Source organism: Fukomys damarensis, unplaced genomic scaffold (genome assembly GCF_012274545.1).
Source record: "Fukomys damarensis isolate Sample0158 unplaced genomic scaffold, DMR_v1.0_HiC HiC_scaffold_37, whole genome shotgun sequence".
NCBI classification, from domain to species: domain Eukaryota; kingdom Metazoa; phylum Chordata; class Mammalia; order Rodentia; family Bathyergidae; genus Fukomys; species Fukomys damarensis.
The window spans coordinates 69,159,206-69,181,325 of NW_022900949.1; the positions used below are offsets into that span (position 1 = coordinate 69,159,206).

General features: G+C 39.3%; 1 protein-coding gene across 1 annotated transcript in view; it reads right to left on the bottom strand.

Annotated features, from left to right (window-relative positions):
• Nucleotides 1-1,839: 1,839 nt before the first annotated feature.
• The window catches only part of Gyg1 (glycogenin 1), a 46,430-nt gene continuing 26,149 nt past the window's right edge, over nucleotides 1,840-22,120 (bottom strand). Inside the window, exons 9-11 of the mRNA XM_010625344.2 lie at nucleotides 6,035-6,254; nucleotides 3,780-3,830; nucleotides 1,840-3,515 (exon numbers count right to left, since the gene is read on the bottom strand). Of these exons, the coding sequence (XP_010623646.1) occupies nucleotides 3,339-3,515; nucleotides 3,780-3,830; nucleotides 6,035-6,254 (448 nt within the window). The 3' untranslated portion in view covers nucleotides 1,840-3,338. The remainder of the gene's footprint in view (nucleotides 3,516-3,779; nucleotides 3,831-6,034; nucleotides 6,255-22,120) is intronic.

Below are 22,120 nucleotides of genomic sequence, written 5' to 3' on the forward strand. Positions count from 1 at the left end.
CCAATACTGCCATGAGATTAAGTATAAATAGAATGTTTTGAAAAAATAAAAAGTCTGTTCTTCATTACAGAAGCAGAGCCTTTCAAATCCAGCTATAAAGATGAAGCTTCTTGCTTCTTTACCCAAATACATAGGAGTTATGCTTTCAAACACCTAAGTTTGGCAAGTCATTTAAAAGTGTTTTTGTACAATCCTATTAAGTGATGTTAAGTAAAAAATTGAATTCATCCTAAGAAAATGTGCAAACCACTGCAATGAAAACTGCTATGCTGTTGATTCACTATTATTACATAAATAATAGCTCTAGAAATATGTTAAAAGCATTGTATTCCATTGTGGTTCAAACTAAATTTTGTGGTTTAAACTGGATTTTGTCGTAAATTTAAAATAAATGTTTCACAAATTGATTACCTTCTTCAGTGCCATAATTTGACTCTTTGCTCTTTAAATGGAATTTTATTAAATTTCATTTCTATGACATTTATATTACACAGTATTTTACCTGACTGCACATAAAAAGTACTGTAATATGTTCACATTACCTTTTATTTTGTTCAATTTAATTGGTTGAAACTTTTTTTTTTACTGGGGACCAAACTCAGGACTTTCCACTTGCAAGGCAGGCATGGTGCCACTGAACTAAATCCCTGGCCCTGGTTGAAACTTGTTCAGAAATGAGTGAATATTTAAGGTTCATTTTAAATGCCTTTATCTGTATGTAAAGTTGATCCCAATTAATTTCCTCAGATGTAAGAAAAAAAAATTGTGATAATACATATAAATAGTACTCTCAATCACTATAGATTTGCCCTGAAAATTATAACTCTAATTTGGAAATGAAAATATCCTGTGTAGTTTAATTGTGAATACTAATTATCCTAGGCAGTGAACACTTATGTAGAGATATGTCCAAGACATTGGTGTATTTTCCTTAACTGCTTGCCAAAGTTCATTAGCCTCTGAATGAGATTCATAAACAGGACAGATTTGAGGTTTGGCTCATAATAATAAGTTATAATTACAATATCTACAAAAGTTTCAATGAAGAAATAGCAGGTGGAAGGGCAATTAAGACCAATATCCACTTTATGCACGATGTAGACCTTGATCAACCGTGGAGCTGATCCCCAAAGAAATGGATTTGGCCTTTGAGCAAAGTTTGTCATATGGCCAAAGTCTGTTGTACCCACCACTGTTCACAAAGGGATTTAAAAAATGGCACATGGACAGCCACCACCAATGTGTGTTTTATAATTTGAGCCTCCTTTTCATACATCTAAATAACCCCTTATCATTTTGGGCTTCCTGGAAGAGATTTTGCAGTGTAGCTGTACAGCTCTGTGGAAAAGTTAATACTTTGTGTTAATGAAGACATGTCCTTGAAAGTTAAGGGAAAGAAAATGTTAGCCTAGTTCATCGATTTCCCAGCCACATAATTTGACACACCTTTATGTGTATTACAGACTTTTTTCCTGGGGAACTTGTCATTGATTCTTTTTATCCAGTACTGAGAATCAAACTCAGGACCCTGCACTTGCCAGGCAGGTGTGGTGCCATTGTGCTACATCCCTGGCCCCATTATTTGATTCTAAAAGTTAATGGCTTTGAGTAAACTGAGAACTTCAGTTTTTGTAAAAATAAGGTAATATAGTCTTTGTCTCCCCCATTTGTAAAAAAAGTAAAAACTTGGAGTCATTTCTAACATGCTTTATTTGGATTATATATTACATGGCCACAAGAGTAAGGTTTCAGGCATTCTTTATCTGAAGACTAAGTTTCTTTGCATCTCAACCAGGGACCCAGACACCAAGAGTCAGGAGCTGCTGTCTAGCTATAAAAATATCTAGAGGTCGTTGTAGCCACAGCACCAGCACATGGAAACACTCAATCTTTGGTAAATGTTTCATAAACTTAGATGTTGGTGACTATTCCCTACTAGTGCGGATAACTTTTATCTCCAGAAGTCATTTATGGTTTTAGAACTTTAGGTAAATCTGCAGGTTTTCTTGGGCTTTCGGATCCCCCTTCCCAGGTGGCCCTCAGTCACTCCTGTCTGCAGAGATCTGATTCAGCCATACTGAACAGAAATGACCCAGGGAGCCAGTAGGACATTGTCAAAATGAGGGAGCACGACACAAGGCTAGGTCACAAAAGCCATTGCCGCACCTGCTAACACTAAAGGTTTTTGTTATATTCGACTTTTATTCAGTACAATGATTTCTGATTACTCAGTTTCAAAAGATCTTTTTGGATCCATCCTTCCTTACCTTGCCGACCCTTGCAGACTAGGATTTATGCTACTTTCTCTTATTCTGGGTAAAAACAGGAGGAGGAATTGGGTCTAGTGCCAATTCCCGCAGTTCTGAAAGATTACTGAGTATGTTGAGAGACGATGAACAGTGAGCCTGATGCTTTTAACGTCACCACATGCGGACAACTTGTGTGCCCACCGGGGAGGTGATGCAAGCGACACTAGACAGATTTGATCTCACTCTTCTCCACCAGTCATCCGTCACCATCGCTGGAAATACTAGATTTCTTAGGCAGCTAATTTTACAGCCTACCTGTTAAGCTTTATACTTTAAAAATCTAAAACAAGTTGCATAAATTATGGAAAATTCCCCAATAGATTTTTTTCAAGGGTAAGATGGGAAGTACTTTAACAACCAAGGTATGGCAATAAGTCTTTATTTTTCATACAGGGTATTAACTGCAGGTAACCATCAGAGAGAGCGCACTGCTATTTTCACATGTACAGAACCGAACAAAAGCATTTCAGCATGCTGCCTTACAGTGTACAGAAAACTGGTAAACATATTCAGATGTAGGAGATAAAATGGGCTAACGCCATGTGTTGAATCAGTGTTATGAATCACTCAGCAGTGTTATTTAAGGTTGACTTTAGAAGCACAGTTATCATTCTGGTAGCCCCTGGGAGATCGTAAAATGCAAGTTATCTGACAGGTATTACAAGCAAGGGGCAGAAGCCATGTCCTGTTCTGAAGGGAGATGGATTTGGAACGTGGTTCTACACAAGTTGATGCAACCATCTTTATAGCTTAATATTGGGTTTCCTTTACTACATATGTTGGCAATCAGCATAAGTGAATTTCTGAAACAGCTAAGTCTAGGGTTATAAAACAATGCTGTCCATATAATAGAAGTACAGCTTTACAACTTTTGCCCAGTTCTCACCTGTTGTTCTGCAAAAACCCTTCATCTGTTTTAGTGAAAGCCTGTAACACCTGCAACAGACTTTTCTCAACCCAGCTCTAGATACTAAGTATCAGAAACAAGTTTCTGTGAAAGGGTGTGTTCACAGGAAAAAGGCAGTGCTTCTACTGGAGGTAAGTGTCAAGTTTTTGCTTGATGTTGTCAAAGGAGTCTGCTCCCATGTAATCAGCCTGACCCTGTTCCCACCTCTCCTTCCTGTCCTCTGATGACGATACAGAAGGCTGAGGTGCAGCTGGGTTCTCCCCAAGGGACAGGTGTGATACGGCTCCTGAAACATGTTCCTAGAAAAAAGCAGCATAATCAGACTCCTTGAGAGCTGAAAATCAGATCATATTAAAGAATACAATAAATTGAAGGTAAGAAAAGTCAGGATGAATTATCATGCAAAGTAGCAAAAACTGAAAAGCATTACATGAAACAAACAAAAAGACACAAAAATACAAGGGTCATGTGATTTTTTTTTCCTAACGAAATGAAGACTTATTGACTCAGTGAAAACATCAGGAGAACAAATTAATTGGGGTTAATGTTTAAGTTCTGCATACCTTTCTACAGAAGCCACAAGAGAAAGCCAGTGTATAGACCAAGTCTGAAAGCTGCAAACAGTTCATTAGAAAGTGTAAGATGGATTGAAAAAAGAACACAAGTCTCATGATAAATTCTCAATCTGTGTGGGCTCAGAAAGGTTGAGAACTTAAACAAAAATACACTTAAGATGCTACACTTTAGAAAAAACCTACCCAGAGAGCCACAACACATACACAAGTTGTCACATTATAAGAAGAAAAGCTAAATGGTTTTGAGGCTATGTACCGAATTTTCTGTCCAAGGTTTCATTTGGATTACCAAGTAGCATCTATTCTTGTAGCTTCTGTTAATTTGCTTAGTTTTGAACAACTGTTTCAATTCCCATCTTCAACCTTGTCTTAGTTCATAATTCTCAGCCCTTGTGTTGCAGAAAGAACAGGGTAAATGCAGCAAACAGCAAACCTACACTAAATTAAAACTGACTCTCATTATACATGGATAGGCAATCGACTTCAAGTATACCAATGAAGGAATACCAATGGTAAAGTGAGAAAGCTGGAAATCTTAGGAAAAAAGGTGGATAAATAAAAATGGAAACCACTTTGAACAGAAAACAGTGGAACAAATTTCTAGATACTTTCTTTTTGCTTTATATATGTAAGTAGGTGTACAGGACTGTGATACGGCTCAAGCAACATAAGCACTTCCACTGGATCAGTCCCGCCACTGCCTTCCCTTTGGAATGGGAATGGTAAGCACAGGCTCTTCCTGAGTCCTCTGCTTCATAATGTGGGGAATTTATAGTGAACTGGCCTAAGAGAAAGGCCCTTGAAATCTAGTCAAGGCTGTTTGAAGTTGAACACATTCCCGCTGGCTTGAACAACCAGTGATAACACGACGGGCAGCCATGCATGTACCGCTGGTGGCTCAGAGCCGCCCAGCAGTGAGATATACAAGTTACAGCCCTGTCGGGAGCATGTTAACTCTCCCTTCCTCTGCTATGAAAGGTGTTATACTTAGTTCTGGTCTTAAGCCAGGTCCATCTCAAATTTTTGGTCAAGATAATAAATAGTCTTTCTGATGTGGATTTGACTCTCAATTCTGCTCTTATAATCTTACACAACTAAGACAAAGTTATATTCTTTAACCCTCTATTTATCTATAAATGGGACATTAACAATAATAGTACTTACTTGGTAGAGTAGTTGTAGGGATTAAATAAGTATAGCTAATTTTTATTAAGCATTTACTATATGCCAGGCACTTCCAACTCCTGTACAGGTGTTACTTCATGGACCATACTTACAATAAGAAATACTTAAAAAGCATCAGTTATCTTCCCCCTTTGGTACCAGAGATTGAACTTGGAACCTTCTGCTTGCAAGGCAAACAGCAGAACCACTGAGATAAATCCCTGGCCCCTCCCTTTCTTCTTTCTGTATTTTGTATAAATGCTAGCAAGTGACAGGACTAAAATCTATACCTTAGAAGAGAGAACTCCTTATAATGCTATAATAATAGGCAGGTAATTAACCAATTTCTTATTCATAATTTGCCCATTTAGTTGAAGTTTTTGTATCTTAACATTTAACAGTGTAATTCCTCATTCTTTTCTAATTTGTTCAAAAGAAAAAATCTCTCAGAAGACCTTAAAGCCAGAAAACATGCTTTAAAAGTTTATTTTAAATGTTAACATGTCATCTGTTAAAAAGATTTTTTTTCACAAACCAGTAATAATCAGGGATATAAACAGGAAATAATAGTTACTTTTGGTGATTTTCAGTGAAAACACATTTTTCTAAGCGGATGGCATACATAAAATAGGTATATTTAAATGTCTGAAGTTTCTAAAAAAAATGGGCCCTTTTTTCCTCCCTCCAGGGAAAAGTTCCCTACCACTGAGCTACATCTCTGGTCTATTTATACAGACTTACTACATTAGGTATAATCTCAATCTTTCTTTTGGACAATGAGGTAAGAATTTTGTAGTTACAAGTGCAGATATATTAAAAAACTCCAAAAGCATTTCTTACACTATCAGATACAATGAAATTTGCCACCTAGTATACTTTTACTCCTTCTGTAGAGGTAATATTTCTCCATTCTAAGACAGCCATTGTTTTTTCACAAAAGTCTTGTATATTCACAAAGACTTCACAAAAGTCTTTGTTTAAAATATTACTAAAGTACTCCCAAATTCTATTGACGTACCAAGTTTTAAAAGGTACAGCACTAACTTACATGAAAGAAAAAATTTAAGAACAGAACCTACCACATCTTTGTATGAGCAGGTGTCTTTGACAAGTCCATAACGTTGAAGAAGAGGTAAAACATTGGTAGTAAAGATATCCCACCACAGGTTGAGAAACTCTGGATGAGTCATGGTGGGATCATCTGACTCACTTTTAACACTTTTTGTTTGGGGATCATAAGTATAATTCCATGGTTTGACTCGTCCCAGGAAATGCACAACTTTTGTATTTGCTCCAAACCTGCCATGTAAACACAAGTTGAAATGGTCAGTGGATTCTGAGCATAGACAGATAATTGGGTCTCTGTTCTGTAATCTTATTAGTACAACTTCCATCTTGTAGTAGCAATTGGAAAAGAAACTGGCCTCACTGTCAAACCAAGAAAAGATTCTTTCGAAATTAGTCCTCTATGTGTTAAATACACATAAAAATGCAAAAGTAGTTCAGTGCAACAACAGAAGCCCAAGTTCATCCTGGATAAGAAAGGTACAATCACTGAGAAAACACTGGGTATATCCTACTCAAGTATGAAAATGCTCATGTTCCGCCACCCAGAAGCTCAGTTCCTTGTAAAACAGGATACATAATCACAATGTTTGCAGCAGGAACACTGTCTGCAACAGTCATAAACACATGTTCACATGTTAGATTAGGTCACTGCTCAGCGAGTGTGCACTGCTCCTAGGCTCCACAGCGGAAGTACTTTTCTCCCAGAAGCTGGACGTGGCACTAAGGCTTGGTCTGGCCAGTGGAATGTGGGCAGTAGTGAAAATGCCTTACAGAATGGTTGGTTCTGTTCACTCTGAGAAGTTACAATGTCTGCCAGGAGAATATGTTCTGTGTGACCCACTGTCTCCACAGAATAGGAAATATGAAATAGGTCAGATCAGACCTGTGGCATTACTCCAAACAGCTGAGAGGATCAGAGCTATCCCAGCTGACCCATCATTAGAAATAAAAAAGGAAAATAAAAAAAATAAGTAAAATAAACACATCAAATATCACTTTGAAGTTTTATAGTTATTTCATCTTTTTTCTAAAAGGAAAATTTCTGGTTTATTAATAAAGAATATAATACAGCAGTGAAAATGATGATCATGACATAGAGCAAACAGATACATTTCAGAAGCCTTTATATTGAAAAATGAAACGAGAAACAATTATATCCTTCATTTGATCTACTTATATAAAGACAAAAAGGCACTGTTTAAAGATTGGAAAAACTATAATATGTATTTCATGATACTGTTTACCTGTGGCAGAAGAGAAGTTGTGACTGGAAGGAACAAAAGGAGAGGCTTCCAAGATATTGTGTTCCATTTCTCTTTTAAATGAAATTTTAAACTTATACATAAAAACATTATTATACATATTAATTGCATAATGTGATGTTTTAACATGTACGTTCTGTGACATTCAAATCAAGTTAAACATACCTACTCAAACTATTTTAGAGTAAAACACTCAAAAATATTTTCTAGCTTTTTTATTGTTGCCTATGGTCATCCTACTATGCTGTTTCATTTAATTTAGGTGGTGGGTATCTTAAAATGCTGAACAAAAGAAATCAGCAAAGCAACGCCATTCACAGTAGCTTCAAAAAAATTAACACACCTAGGACTTAACCTAACCAAGGAAGTGAAAAAATCTCTGTAACAAAAACTATAATACTCTGAAAAAAAGACTGAAGAGGACATTAGAAAATGGGAATACATCCCATTTCTGGATAAGCTGAATACTGTCAAAAGTTTTATTACTGAAAATGATTTAATGCAATTCCAATCAAAATACCAACAGCATTCTTAATAGAACTAGAAAACACAATAGATTCATTCATAGGAAAATGGATACATATTGAAGATATACTCCTAAGTTAATTAAATAAGTCACACATGTTTAAATACCAAATAGTTTCTCTGGTGTGAACAAACAGCAATAATACATAAGATCCTAATACGATTACTGACATTATGAAATGGGAAGAAAGGAGCTAAAGGTGTAGGGAAGGTGGGATGGGTAGGGGAAAGGTAATAAGGGAAAAGAAAAAATGTGAGATAATGAAAAGATGGAAATAAAGTGTTTGTAGATGGGGAGGGGAGGAGGGGGTGAAGGGAGGGCAGGGGTAAGGGGAAAAAGTGAGAATCAAGACTTGTCATGTAGAGGTACAAGATCCCAACGATGAATGTAACTGTATTGTATCCCTAAAATGTACCAATAAACTCAATTAAAGCTGGAAAAAAAAAAAGAACTAGAAAACACAATCCTAAGATTGGTATGGAACAGAAAAAGATCCTGAGTAGACAAAGCAATCATGAGCAAAAAAAAAGAAGGCATTAAAACCCCAGATTTCAAATTATAACAAAGCTACAAGTAATAAAAACACCATGGTACTGGCACAAAAAAAGACATTTGACCAAAGGCTTAGAACTGAGGATGCAGACACAACCCCATCCACCTCCAGCTATCTGATTTTCAACAAAAGTGCTAAAACATATGCTGGAGAAAAGATACCCTCTTAAAAACAACGGCACTGGGAAAACTGGTTATCCATGTGCAGAAGAATGAATCTAGACCCAAATTTCTTATTCTAACAGCAAATCAAAATGGATCGAATACCTAGATATAAAAAAAATAGAAACACTAAGTTTGTTGGAAGAAAAAAATAAAACTCTTGAAGGCACAGGCTAAGGCTGTTAGAACAGAACCCCACACGCACAAGAAATAATACCAACTATCAACAAATGGTGTTATCAAATTTAAAAGTTTCTGTGCAGTAAAAAACAAAACAGCCAATAGGGTGGAGACAACCTACAGAATGGGAAAAATATTTGCCAGCTACTCCTCAGAAGACTAGTCCTAGTGCAGAATATAAATTTTTTAAAAAAATTATACACTAAATAATAAAGACCCAATCAGAAAATGGGTCATGGAAATGAATACACACTAGTAGTAGAAATGGCCATTGATGCACATAAAAAAAATTTAGCATTTTAGTCATTGGGGAAATGCAAGTCAAAAACAACACATATTCGATTGCACCCCAGTAAAAATGGGTATCCTGAGAAACGATAACGCTGGTGAGGCTGTGGGGATGGCAGAGTCCTTGTACATTGCTGGTAGGAATGTAAACTAATACGGCCAGTATGGAAATCAGGATAAAGATTTCTCAGAAAATTAAAATTAGAAATTTCATTTGACCCAGTGTATTCTTTAGGTAGAGTTAGAAAGATATTACAGTAATATACGCACATACGTTTATAGCAGCACAATTCACAACAGCCATTATGGAGTGGCCTATGTCCATTAGCAGATGAATGGATACCGAAAATGTGGCACACATACACAGTGGAGCACTCTGCCACAGGATGAATGAGAGTCATTTGTAAGGAAATTGATGTCGAGCTATAATACTAAGTAAAATAAATCAGACACAAAAGGATACACATTGCATGCTTTCTCTTCTGAAAGAAAACCAAATACAGTAAAAATAATTTAAGAAGCAAAATAAAACTTGGTAGGAAAGAGGTAGGCTTTGTGGTGATGGGAAGGGGGTTTAGACAGGAGGAAGAGGAAGTAGAAATGATCAAGGTGCAGTGTGTATCTGTACTGATTCCCCAAGATGAATATGATTTTTTTTTACTTTAGGATATCTCCTTTTATTGTGTCTTATCTGTAGCATTCTAGACTCAGATAACTGACAGTAAGTTTTCGTATTACGTACTGGTGTAACTTCCCTATACTGAGATGTTCAAACATTTCTGAAAAAAGAGTTATAACTGAGAACTTTGCACATTCACAGGGATTTAATCCACAGGCATTCTTACATGTAGGCTGACTGAAGATTTGTGTGGATCACTTATGTTCCCAGTTTCTCACTACATTTCATTCTTTTGTAATTACAAATAAAAGCAAATGACTACAGGTCTAAAGTACATTAATATGAATTTCTCCACTGTGCGATGTCAAGTTTCCAGAAAGGGACATGTAAAAGTGAAGAATTCCCACATTTTATCTTTATACTTACTTTCAGTTTGTTCACGTTTTCTCAAGTCACAGGAATCACTAAAAGCTTTCTCACATTAACTACACGGGCTCTGACAAGTGTGAAGCCCTTCATTAAGGTAAATGAAAGACTTAAGGGTTTCTACACTGACTACACACACATGGCTTCTCTCCCATGTGAATATTTTCATATACTACCTTTCAAACTCTGCTCATATCTGTTCAGATTCTCTCAATTATGACATTTCTCATGCAGGTAATGTCACCTGTGTACTTTTTTTTTTTTGAGACCTAGTCTATGTAGTCCAGGCTGGCCTCAAACTCATGGCAGTTTTCCTCCTCCTCCTCCTGAGTGCTGGGATTGCAAGCATGCGCCACTATGCCTGGCTTAAGAATATCATTATTATGTATCATAACCATATACCAAAAAAAAAAAAAAAAAAAACTCACATACTGAAAAAAATGCATATACACTATTCTGTGGGGCAGGGGGAACTATTGAAAGACAACAGGAAAATCTAAATAAAAAGTTACACAATGAAAACCAAAACAAAAATGAAGTGCTACACATTTTTGGGCATACATGTTTGTATACACGCTGTATTTCATAACTAATGTCTTAAAAAGAATAAGATTTAAGCCTGGTTCTGTACTAGTTGGGAGGAAATCTAAGCATATAAAAATCAACAATAAAGATGACTGCAAGAATTGCCAAAGGGAAAATCTGAACAGGGAGGCTCAGGAATTTAGGAAGGAGGGAGGGCCCAACAAGCCAGCTGCAGGGGGCGAGGTGCTGTGGTGATAGGGTGTGACTTCTAGCTTGTACCTATGCAGGCAGATGGGATCTGGAAAGCTGGTGATAGTCTAAGATGTCCAGGCAGAGAGCAGCTGTGTGCACTGCCAAGTACCTCCAGTCAGACCTAGAGAAGCCCCTCTGAAGAGGGAAGGAAAGGTAAACATGATCCTTGTGATCTGTCTAGGCTAAGCTCACAAGTTAGATTTCAGTGGATTTACATAAGAACCCAATGCACTTGAGTATGATGTGCAAATCAAAATAATGCAGACTCTGTTCACATAACATTTCCTAACTTCTAAAGTTCATTTTTTAAAAAAATGTTAGAGGTCTGTTAAATAGCTATCATCTGAGAGTTCACTATGTTTGGGGCTCAAATGCTTTACGGACGTGGTTGGGAATCCCTACAAAATAGACTTTATTAATATGCTAGCTGAAGCACAGAGAGACGGAGTTGCCCACGGCCACACAGCTATTAGATGGCAGAGATGGGATTTGGCACAATTTTGCCTCTTAATGAGGCCTGAGCTCCTGTTACTATCCTATAATAGTGCCACTTCAAAAATATGAAGAAAGGGCTCGGGATTTAGCTCAGTGGTTCCATCACCTACCTCACAAGCACAAGGTCCTGAGTTTGATCTCTAGTAAAAAAAAAAAAAAAAAAAAAGAAAGAAAAATCCTACATGTAAAATTCCTTAAGGGTGATTATTCCACATTACATTTTTTTCAGAAAATAAAAGGAATGCTTAATATCCTCAAGCACGCATATATATATTTTTTGTTTGTTCTGTTACCAGGCTTTGAACTTAGGTCCTTGCACTTCTGAGGCAGGCAGCAGAACCACTGAGCTAAATCCCCAGACCCTCAAGCTTATTCTTTACACACAAATATACACATATACAATCCTTAAAAGGATAGATATTATAGTGCCCAAACTTGAACATACTTAGGGCAATCAACTAAACAGGCAACTGCTGTGCCTAAGGCACTACACCCAATGTTCCCCCAAGTGGCTTTTGTCCGTGCAGGGAGATGGGTCACCCCCCCAAAATAATAGCACAATCAAAGCAACAAGTCAGGGCTGCTAGGACCATGCTGATGCTAAGAGATGTGGAAATTTTGAAGCAGTAATTGCAGGTGGGGTTTTCAAAGACTGTTCAGGAAGTGGGAATATGACAATACCTAAAACATGGGTAGGATTCAGATAACCATTCTCAATAAATGTCCTAACAATGAGCAGAGGAAACCCATCCCACAGTTCTCACCTGTGTTTGTGTTATGGGGTGGGGGTAGGTAGACAGGTATTGCCTCATGCTTGCAACATGTAGCTTCAGGCCTACGACCAGAATATTGCACAAGGAATCAGCATGTCTTCCTTCCACTATCTCATTCAGCCCTGACTCAACTATCTGAATTGATATTGGTATTTGCATTACCCTAACCCTAATATAAACATAATATACAGTTATAACATGGTAGCAATTGTCAACCAAAATAAATTAAAACATGAACAGAGTGTGAACTCTATTCTAGCCTGTTCTCCTGGGAGTTCACTGATGATTAAGCAGTATTAAGAAAAATAGTTCACAGCCTGGCGTGGTAGTGCACGCCTGTAATCCCAGCACTCGGGAGTCTGAGGCAGGAGCATTGCTGTGAGTTCGAGACCAGCCTGGGCTACACAGTGAGTTCCAGAGCAGTCTGAACTATATAGTGAGATCCTGTCTCAAAAAACCAAAAAAAAAAAAAAAAAAAAGTTCACAAATATAAATACTCACCCTGGCCATGGCACTGGTTAGCATTTGCATGGTTTCCTTCGTTTAGTCTCCATAACCATTATGTGAGCCAACCAAGACATGAAATTAAATAAATCAAGGATAAGATGGCTGGTGAGTGACAGGACTGGGACTCCATCCAGGCAGTCTGGCAGCAGAGCCAAAGCTCTTAACCAGGATGTTATTGTAAGATACTTTCAAAATTATAAGGGCACTGTCTGAGTGACATTTGTTAATCCATGCATTAACTTCCACCTACAGTCAATTTGAAAGTGGAAAAGGGAGTACCCAAGTTGTCTAGCATCTAGCAATAGTAACCAATAGGAAAGAAACTTACAAAGCAGGCAAGTTAAGCACTAATGGTCTGACTGTTCTTAGAACAATGCAACTTGTGTAAAAATAACGAATTAGGGGAACCAGGGAAGAATGAAAACAAAAGAAATGGATGGTGTGTTTTAGGACCATGTGACCCTCAAGTAGACTACCCTGGGTAATGTTCAAGGCTTGCTCATCGCTGTCCATCACCTTGTCTGTTAACTGGGACCTCAGAACGAACAGAAAAAGGGCACAATGGTCCAATCTACTTGTAAACCGAGACTGCCCAGGCCTCTGCTTTAGCAGGAAAGTAATCCCGGCCTCTGGCCTTGTCTATGTGGCCACATGGCTCAATTCTTCTCCAAGACTGGTTTAGGGGCCTCTGCAACCTCCCTGGATTTACGCTGATGAGCCCCTCTCTATATGGCCGGCCTTCCTCTTGAGTGTCAACAGGACCGGCGTCTGGACACATCCGTTTCCTGCAGTGGCCCTTGGGCTCTGAGCTGGACCGTCAGGTATCCAGGTTCTTGAGTGTCTCTTTAAGGCTAAATCACTGTTATTTTCTGTGGCCAGAAGGGTCCTCTCTCAAAATACATTTTTTACCTATGCACTGGATAGTCCTTTCATAAACAAGCAGCCTTAATTTTAAGAAATTCCTTTATACACTTGTTTGAGGTAAAAATTGTTAGATTTCCCTCTCCTTTCTTCCCCTTTCCATAACACCCTGCTTCCCACTTAAAATAGGGCTTCTCCTGAGAAGAGACAACCTCCTTCTTCTCGATATGTTCCTTTTCCTGCCAAAGGAATAACCTGTTTCTTGCTACCTTCCTAGCAACTAGTGATGCCACAGGCTCCTCCAATCCCTAACCACCGTACTTCTCAACCCCACCCCAGCTCTCATAAAACGTTCTCCTACCCAGGCCACGCTGCAGCACTCTTTTTCCTGTTTGGAGACAGCCAGCAGATTGTCCCTACATTAAAGAATTGTTGTGGTTCTGGTCTGGTCTTGGTTTTTGGCTCTTTACCTGACAGAAATCCAGAGCTTAAGTGGTCCTAAATGTGGATAGAGTTGCCCTTTCTGCTTTAAGGCAGGAAATCCTTGGGTGCAAAAAGATAGGGCAGGGTAGAGAGGCTCAAAGAGGCGAGCAGGGCAGTGAAAGGTGGCACAATAGTGGGTGATGCAATCTCCCTAAAGCAACACAAATTTCTGAAACAAAGCAAAAACAACAAAATGGATCGTGTGAATAAGTTTCCTAGCAAAGCTAAGTGGAGCTAGGTTTTGAGAGTAGAGCAGAACAGCCCATTGAGGATTCAGGAGTGTGAAGGTGGAGGAAGCAAGCAGCAGGAGCGAACAGAAATGCAGAGGCTTCAGACGTTATGAGTTCAGGCTGGGCACAGCCCCACTTCTGTTCAGTAAGGAATGGGAACTCTTTATTTTGGATGCTTTAAGAATTTGGATTACTTGAACTGCCACACACCTGACATCTATAGAACTGAACAGCAGCAGGGAGTGTAGGAAGAAAGCACATTTAGAGCAAAGGATCTTTACACGTCTGGGTGAGTCACCACCAATCACAGACCAGCCTTTAGGCCAGCCCTCAACAGAAGGGTAGAGGGGATGGGACATAATGGAGCTACTAAGTGGGAAAATATAATGAGGCTTGGAGGAGGAGGTAGGAAGGAAGTGTAGGCAGACTGCAGTTTTATGTAGAGCAGTTATCAAAGAATGTTCCTGGAAATCGTCTAGGGCTACCCGTAGCTGGGTGCAAGGGGCACTTTCTGGGCCCACACCAGCTACCTCACAAGAAGGCTTAGGAGTTCCTTTAACTGCGTAACTATTTCCTAACCATACAACCAAATGGCATTTAGTTACATAGCAAAGGATCATGAGAGACTTATTCTGTAGGCTTTCATGATGATGTATGGTACACAAAGAGTGAAAGGTCTCCAATGCTGGTCTTTTTAAAAATCTAGCTTCAATTAATAAAGATACGAGTTTTAAACAACTGTATCTCAATTATGTTCCCCAGAGTATTCTTCTCTCATCTTAATCAGTTCACCCTTCAACATTTATGGAAATCCAAAATAATGGTACTGAAATGAGCAAGGGCATAAGTAAAACTGGAGGTTACTTCTTGCTTAAAAGAATATTTTAGGGACTGAAAGGTGCTATTCAGCTCCTTCTACTACGTTTAAGGCCCTGCATCGGATCCCTAGCACTACAGGAAAAAAAAAATAGCCTAAATGTAAATTTGGGGGTATACTTATAGAAGGGTAAACCATGATATTTTTAGTGTTGTCTTTTACCCAACAATCAGGTGTCAGTCAACTGCTTCGCTAAAAGCAAAATAGCTAATGAATAGGAGAAGAAATGTTGATGTAGGAAGATAAGCCCGATGGACCTCAACCCAGAACCAGGATAACCAGAGATTCACTGACTCATCCCCCCACCCACCCAGTTTATCCACCAAATTACCAGCCAGGAAAAGAAAAAACCTTGGATATATGTTACAATTGTCTCTAAATTACTGAGAGCCATTCATTCTGACTCAGTAAGGAGGATTTATCTCAGCCTGCATATGTCTCTTAAAATAAGTGTTCTAATTTTAACTTGCCAGAATCTCTAAAGAGTCGTCCAGATCACAAGACATAGTTTGAACTCGAGCCAGCAATAATACTGCTTATGTTAGCCGTTAAAATAATCCCTGTGACCTGATGTTACCAAAAGATCAGACAGAATTTTCATGACTAGTTTAGTAGTTGAGAAATGTAGCTGGGAACATGTGGATGAGACTACAGAACTGTTTAGAATGGAATAGAAGCAATTTTAGTTTTCTGTGAGCTTTTAATTAAGACACTAAGAAAGACAGCACTGTTTATTTGAAACACTTCTCAGAAAATGTGGCAACCGTGACAAACATCCTCTTGCCCATTTCAGTGACTCAGGATCTCTGCTCTGTCACCACCCATGCACCTTCTAAGACTCGCTCGCTTGTGGGTATAGCCATACATAAGCTCTTCTTTTTCCCACCACCAGTTAGCCACCCGTCCTCCCTCACCAAAACATCCCTTCCCTTACCACCCACAATCAAGTGTCACAAACTCTAAATCAAGAGTCACAAATTCAAGCGTCCAAAGGGTAGTGGGGATCACGGAGAGGAGGAGTTACCTGGTGAGGTAAGGACTGTAGGGTACAGGATATTGCATGTCCCACCCTCAGGACACAACTGCTTTCCAGCCACAGACAGTGACCACCAGGAACCTAGTTTTTCCCTGTATTTCAAATGAACCTTTCAGTTATGTCCTGGAAATCAGAACAATGGCAGCACTCAAACCCAGACTTTACTAACTAGAAGAAACCCTCATCCACGGCACTGCCTACAAGGTCGGTCTCTATTCATAAACTAGGTCAGGGAGAGTCACGATGCCAGGATACTGTGGAGACTTTCTGGCTGGTAGCAGGTCAGTATGTACTGTCTAGCTGCTCATTCATTCACCCAACCAAACTTGCAGTGCCTACCACTGTTCAGTCCCACATGCTAGCTTGCTTTCATGTTTCTAAGGATGAACTGTCCAGCTTTTACCTAAATCCACCCTCCCTCCTTGTGCATGAGGTCCCATCCTCTTTCAGCTACACTATGCCTCGCCTTGATTTTCTGCATTTAGTGTTATCCCTCTACAGGTCATTACCACCAGTAGAATATGCTGGAACATCTGCTCTATTTATAAAACCACCACCACCACCCCTCTTGACCCTATGTTCCTGTCCAGCTGCCAACCTATTTTTCTGCCCCCTCCCCCTTTAAGCAGATACCTAAGAGCTATGTACACTGGCTGCCTCCACTGTCTTGGACAAGCTTCAGTCGGGCTTCCCCTCCTCTTCACCAGATGTGCTCTTGCCAGAGTCACTAGTGACCTCAGTCTTCGACGGAAGAGCTAATTCTTAGCTGTTTTCTCATCAGACCTATCATGGCAGCTAACAGATCCTGTCACTCCATGCGCAAAACTTTGTTTGTGTGGGTTCTGCGACACCACACTTTCCTGTCTCCTCTGAACTTGCTGTTTGTTGTCTCTTGTCCCTATTCTTCCCATTTTCCTGCCTCAGGGTTCAATCTTCAAAATTTTTTTCTATCAACAATTACTCCCTTGGCTATATCATCTTATTCCATGGTTGTACATATCATTTATATGCTGGCAAATCTCACCTAGACCTTCCCAGTTTATTTATATACCTATTCCATACTTTTACTAGGATATTATCTCTCAAACTTCATATACTCCAAACCAAATACATTTAATCCCTCTCTGATCAAGCCTTGCCCCCATGAACCCACCTCACTCAGCCTTTCCCTTTGCAGGAAATGAAAATTCTAATCCCATTAGCTTAGGTGATAAACCCCTATGTCATATTTGACATATCCTATCAAGTATTTGATCTGAGTTTTATACTAAATTCCATGATTTTTAAATATCAAAGACTGAATTTTTTAAAAACAAAGAAGTTCTGCACAGCAGAAACAAAACATATCTGTAGGAAAAACACATTACACAGTCTCCGAGGAAGGTTTTTGTTCACACTTAATGCCTCCCTTTTGCCCCCATGAGCTAGCTCCCTTTCCTACTGATGCAGCAACTGGACTTCTACCCAGGGGATCTCACTCCTGTGCTGTCTTTTGCCTACTGTCAGAGCCTTAAAGGATGGGTTGTAGCTAGGCTCTGAGGTTTGATTCCCTGCACTGAATAAAACAAACAAACAAAAAGGTAAAGCCTGGGTTGTGTCTGATATGGAATCTCTATCCAGTAAAGCTAGGTAGGAAAGCAGAAAAACAGCAGTAATATCCAAGGACAGATAAACATTTCGAGATAAGTCAGAGTGACCTGATGGCCACATTAAGAAATGGGGCCCCTGGGGTCCAAATCCAGATGTATCACTAACATCAAACAAGAAGAACAAGATGCCTGCAAAGCCACCCCTCGATTCTTCCTCAACATTTGATGCCTGAAGGACCGGGTTATGCAATGTAGGGAAACCGCACACCTAAGCAACTGCAGAATGGGTTAACACTTCGAGTCTCGATCAGCAGCTGAATACGTGACATCCTACACATGCTCCAGAACTGCAGAGGGAACAAACAGTGAGTAGGTCAACAAATGTCTGGGCGTTCAAAAAAGAAAGAAAGAAAAGAGTCTTTCAAAATGTATCAGTCTCAGGGTTTGGGGTAAAGATTTAGAAATGTAAAAAGAAATTTTAAAAGTTATGGCCTCAATGAAAATAAGTCACAGAGAAAGCACTGGTCAGGGGGCTGCCAGGGATCATGTAAAACCAATCAATCAGAAATGTACAAGAACAATATAATTTAGAACATAAAAGGTTCAACTTCTAAAATATTAATTTTAAGTACAGTTGGTAAGGTCTTAGTGAATAAGCCACCTTCTTGAAATGGATGACTATTCTCAAAAAAGTTCAAAGAAGTAAAATAAATGAGAAAATTTTAATTTTCACTAGGCTAGGCCTCAGGTCATATTTAAACTCAAGTAAAAAGTTAAGATAAAAATATTTTTATGAAATTATTGGTAAATTGGGCTTTGTAGCCAATCAATTTGACCATAGTTTCTGTAGTGGTATGAAGCAATACCAGAGAATTCTTTATTTTGGGCATGTTTTGTATAGTATGATATGGCTTAAAGAGCTGTGGCTAGGACAGAAAGCACTAAATGACAGGTCTTAAAAAGAAATTTTTTCTAGCACTATATACAAGCCAAATTCTACTTAATGACTAAAAGGGACACTCTAGGTAGAGGTAACATTTTTTTTTTCTTTTTTCAGTACTAAGGATTGAACTCAGGACCCTGTACTTGCCAGGCAGGCAGTGCCACTGAGCTAAATCCCCAGCCTAAGAAAACATTTTTTAAAAAACTAAAAGCCTACTATATCACAAACATTATGCTAGGAACTTTCAATAGCATTAATCCACTGAGAAGCACATTAATAACTTGTTTCCCAATGAATATAACTACAAATTATCTCAGAAATTACTCAACAAAGCATTGCAGTTCTTAAATTACACTATATTAAAGAGGATCTTCTATTACAAAAATGTTACTAATTTTGTTTTTTCAGGAGATATGTTTCAATAATCATCTAAAGTGGTAAAAGTTTAAGTGTAACCTTTACCTTTTTCTTTATCCAAATAGAAATGCTACTTAGAAATGCTACCCTATGGCCCAAATTCATGGTTAGGTTTGATTCACATTAGGCTGTTCTTGAGCTGTAACTTCATATAATAGTGTTTTGTTGAAAGGTTTGCTACTTTGTCCTAAGACAGCCAAGGTTCAAGAGTCTGGGACATTTTAACTGCCTTGGTGACCTGGTACATAGTTATCTGGAGTTGTGAGACAAATTTTCAACTTCCTCCATGAAGCCCAAGTTGCTCTAAAACACTCCATGGTACCTATTCCATGTGCGACCAGCCATGGTGTACTAGGTAAAGCAGCACAGGACAGAACCTGTTCAATCCCAGAGAGTACCACAGTAATTCAGAACCCAAGATGAGACCTCACATTCACAGTACTTTTCAGGAATAGCTATGGTGACTCAAATGTTTGTGACAGGGTACTGAGGTTTAAGAAGGATTTGGACAATTTTACATTAATTTAAAACTACCTATATCTTTTCATCCCTTCTACAAGTATAAGGAAATATAGGGGAAATATCTCTGAGATAGACCTCAGCAAGAAAAATAAAAGCATTTTCTGACAGATGGAAGAGAAACTGAGTTCTCTGATCTGCTTTCAACACTCCTAAAGAAGGAGCGATGGGGTGAGACAAGGCTTGGCTTTGAGCAGTCTTATCACAGAAAAGCAGAGCTGGCATCCCCAAGCTACGCAGAAGCAGCACGAACTTCTGCCGGCCTGCAAGCCACCTGACTTCTGGCCAGTGAGTAGAGTAATTCTTCATTCCCTCAATGCGTCATATATTCTATGGTGATGGCAATAAACCAGAGAGATCTCCAAAACTAGCCTCACTCATTGGGCCATGAAGAAGAAACCATCCTAGCCACTTTGATAATTTAGATCTCAAGCTTTTTCTGGGAAACTCATTCAGAGGATATAAAACAACTGGGTTCTTGAGATATAAGAGGACCTACAGTTGCCTCTGCTATAGCTGCTTCATGTTCTTCTGTATTAAAATAAATGGAAGCAGTGTATATGAAAACCGTTCTGAAAAGTACAACAGATACACCGTTGGGAAGTAAGGTAAAAATCAGACGGACTCAAACGAAGTCAGAGGAAAATATTTACTCACCAAATACTAGGTTCTCCATGTTTGGGAACAAAACAACTGCAGGATGTCAGATCCATACTGCCCAGCAGAGTCACCCTAAGACCCACAGCTCATTGTGTGAAGCTGGGTATATCATGCTATTAAAAGTTCTTTCTCCTTGACACGCTCAGCTATTTATTTGCTTAAGCTGAATTTAGTCAATTAATTTATATAAGCAACTTCCCAATTGTAGACAAATTCACCTCTAGGGGATCAAGCCATCATGATTTGTAGGAGTATATTTAAATCAGTAGGGCCAGCCAGGCATAGTGACACATACTAGTGATCTCAGCTACTCGGAAGGCTGACGCAGAAGGATCACAATCTGAGGCTTGCCTGGGAAACTTAGTAAGACCCTACCTCAAAAAACAATTTTTTAAAGGGCTGGGGATGGAGTTCAGTGATGAAGCACTTGCCTAGCATGTGTGAAGCCTTGGGTTCAATCCTCAGACCTGCCAACTGGCAGGACTAGAGATGAGACAATAAGGATCAAAATAAATCAGGCCCACAATCCTATGTAAGACAAATTTGTGTTTTACAAGGCCAAATACTGAGAGGCAAAAATAATGCTTCTCTTACTCTCTCGATAGTGAATCCTTTTCTATTTTCTTTACTCAAAATATAGTGGGTATGTTTTAGAGCTTCCCTATTTCACTGCAGAAAGGGGAGAGAACCATAAGGCTATGTCATAGACAAATACCAATGGGACACTTATGGAGGAAAGAACACACGATGCTTATAATCCTAACTCGGGAATGTTGACAGTCTACTCAAAAACAGAGAAGGACACATCTCTGCCAGAGAAAGACAGAGGCATGCTCATTACCGTGCAAGACTCACAGTGACAATGAAAAGTGAGGAGTGAAAGGCCTTCTGTTTTCTGTCTACTCAGGAATGCCCATGCAGGAAAGACAAGCCCAGCTCAATACAGGACTTCACTACTCATGGCTCTGTCTCAAGATCAACTAGGCCCTGGTTCAAGAAATCTGAATCATCTTCTTAGTTCAACACACTGAGTCAGAAGGCTGAACACTGTGAGGAGGCTGAATTAGTTGCTGTATTATAACCATACCAGCAGCTAAGCAAAAACGTTACCAAAAACAATGACGACAACAAAGACCAATGTCCACTGAGAACTTATGCGCATTAACATACTCTATCCTCGTGACAAGCCTATGAGGTAGACACTATTTTCATCCTTGTTTTGCATATGGAAAACTGGTACGCAGTCATAAAGGACAGAGTATAGACATATTGCCCCGCTTTTCTGGCTTCAGGAAATTATTAACACTATGCTGACAGGCAACCAAAATGGCAAATATCCTAGCATTAACTGAGAGCTAAGCACAGACCAGACCCTCTTCTAACCTTGTTCTGTGAGAACCTCCTTTAATGCTCACAATAGCCATAAAAGACACTGAGGCAGAGTGTTTAGGGCCAAGTCCAAGGTTGCCACCAAGTAAGAGACTATTCCATTCCAGGATGTGCCCTGAGGGTGCCCAGCAGCACAGCTCCTACTCTTAACCAGGGTACCACACTGCTGCTTATGACTTGCTTGCTCCACACAACAGCTGTGGGGGGAACTTTTAACACCCCTTTTTTGCAAGGTCGAAAAACTGAAACTCAGCAACCAGTATGAATCTGGGTTTATGCCTAGGTATGGACCTTGCCTTCTGTGTTGCTGACCATGGTGTATGGATGACTTGCCAGCAGGCAGGAAACCCAGGGACCAATGCAAGGAACCTTGTCCTACAAGGCAGTTAGGTGCCCTCCAGATCACTGATGACATCAAGGCCACTCTCAAATGCAGCCATGTTTTGTGGAATAAAAAGACCTCCACGTTCCTAACTGGTAGTATCTCCCTCAGCGAGGCAGTGAGACACCTCCCAAACATCTTAAA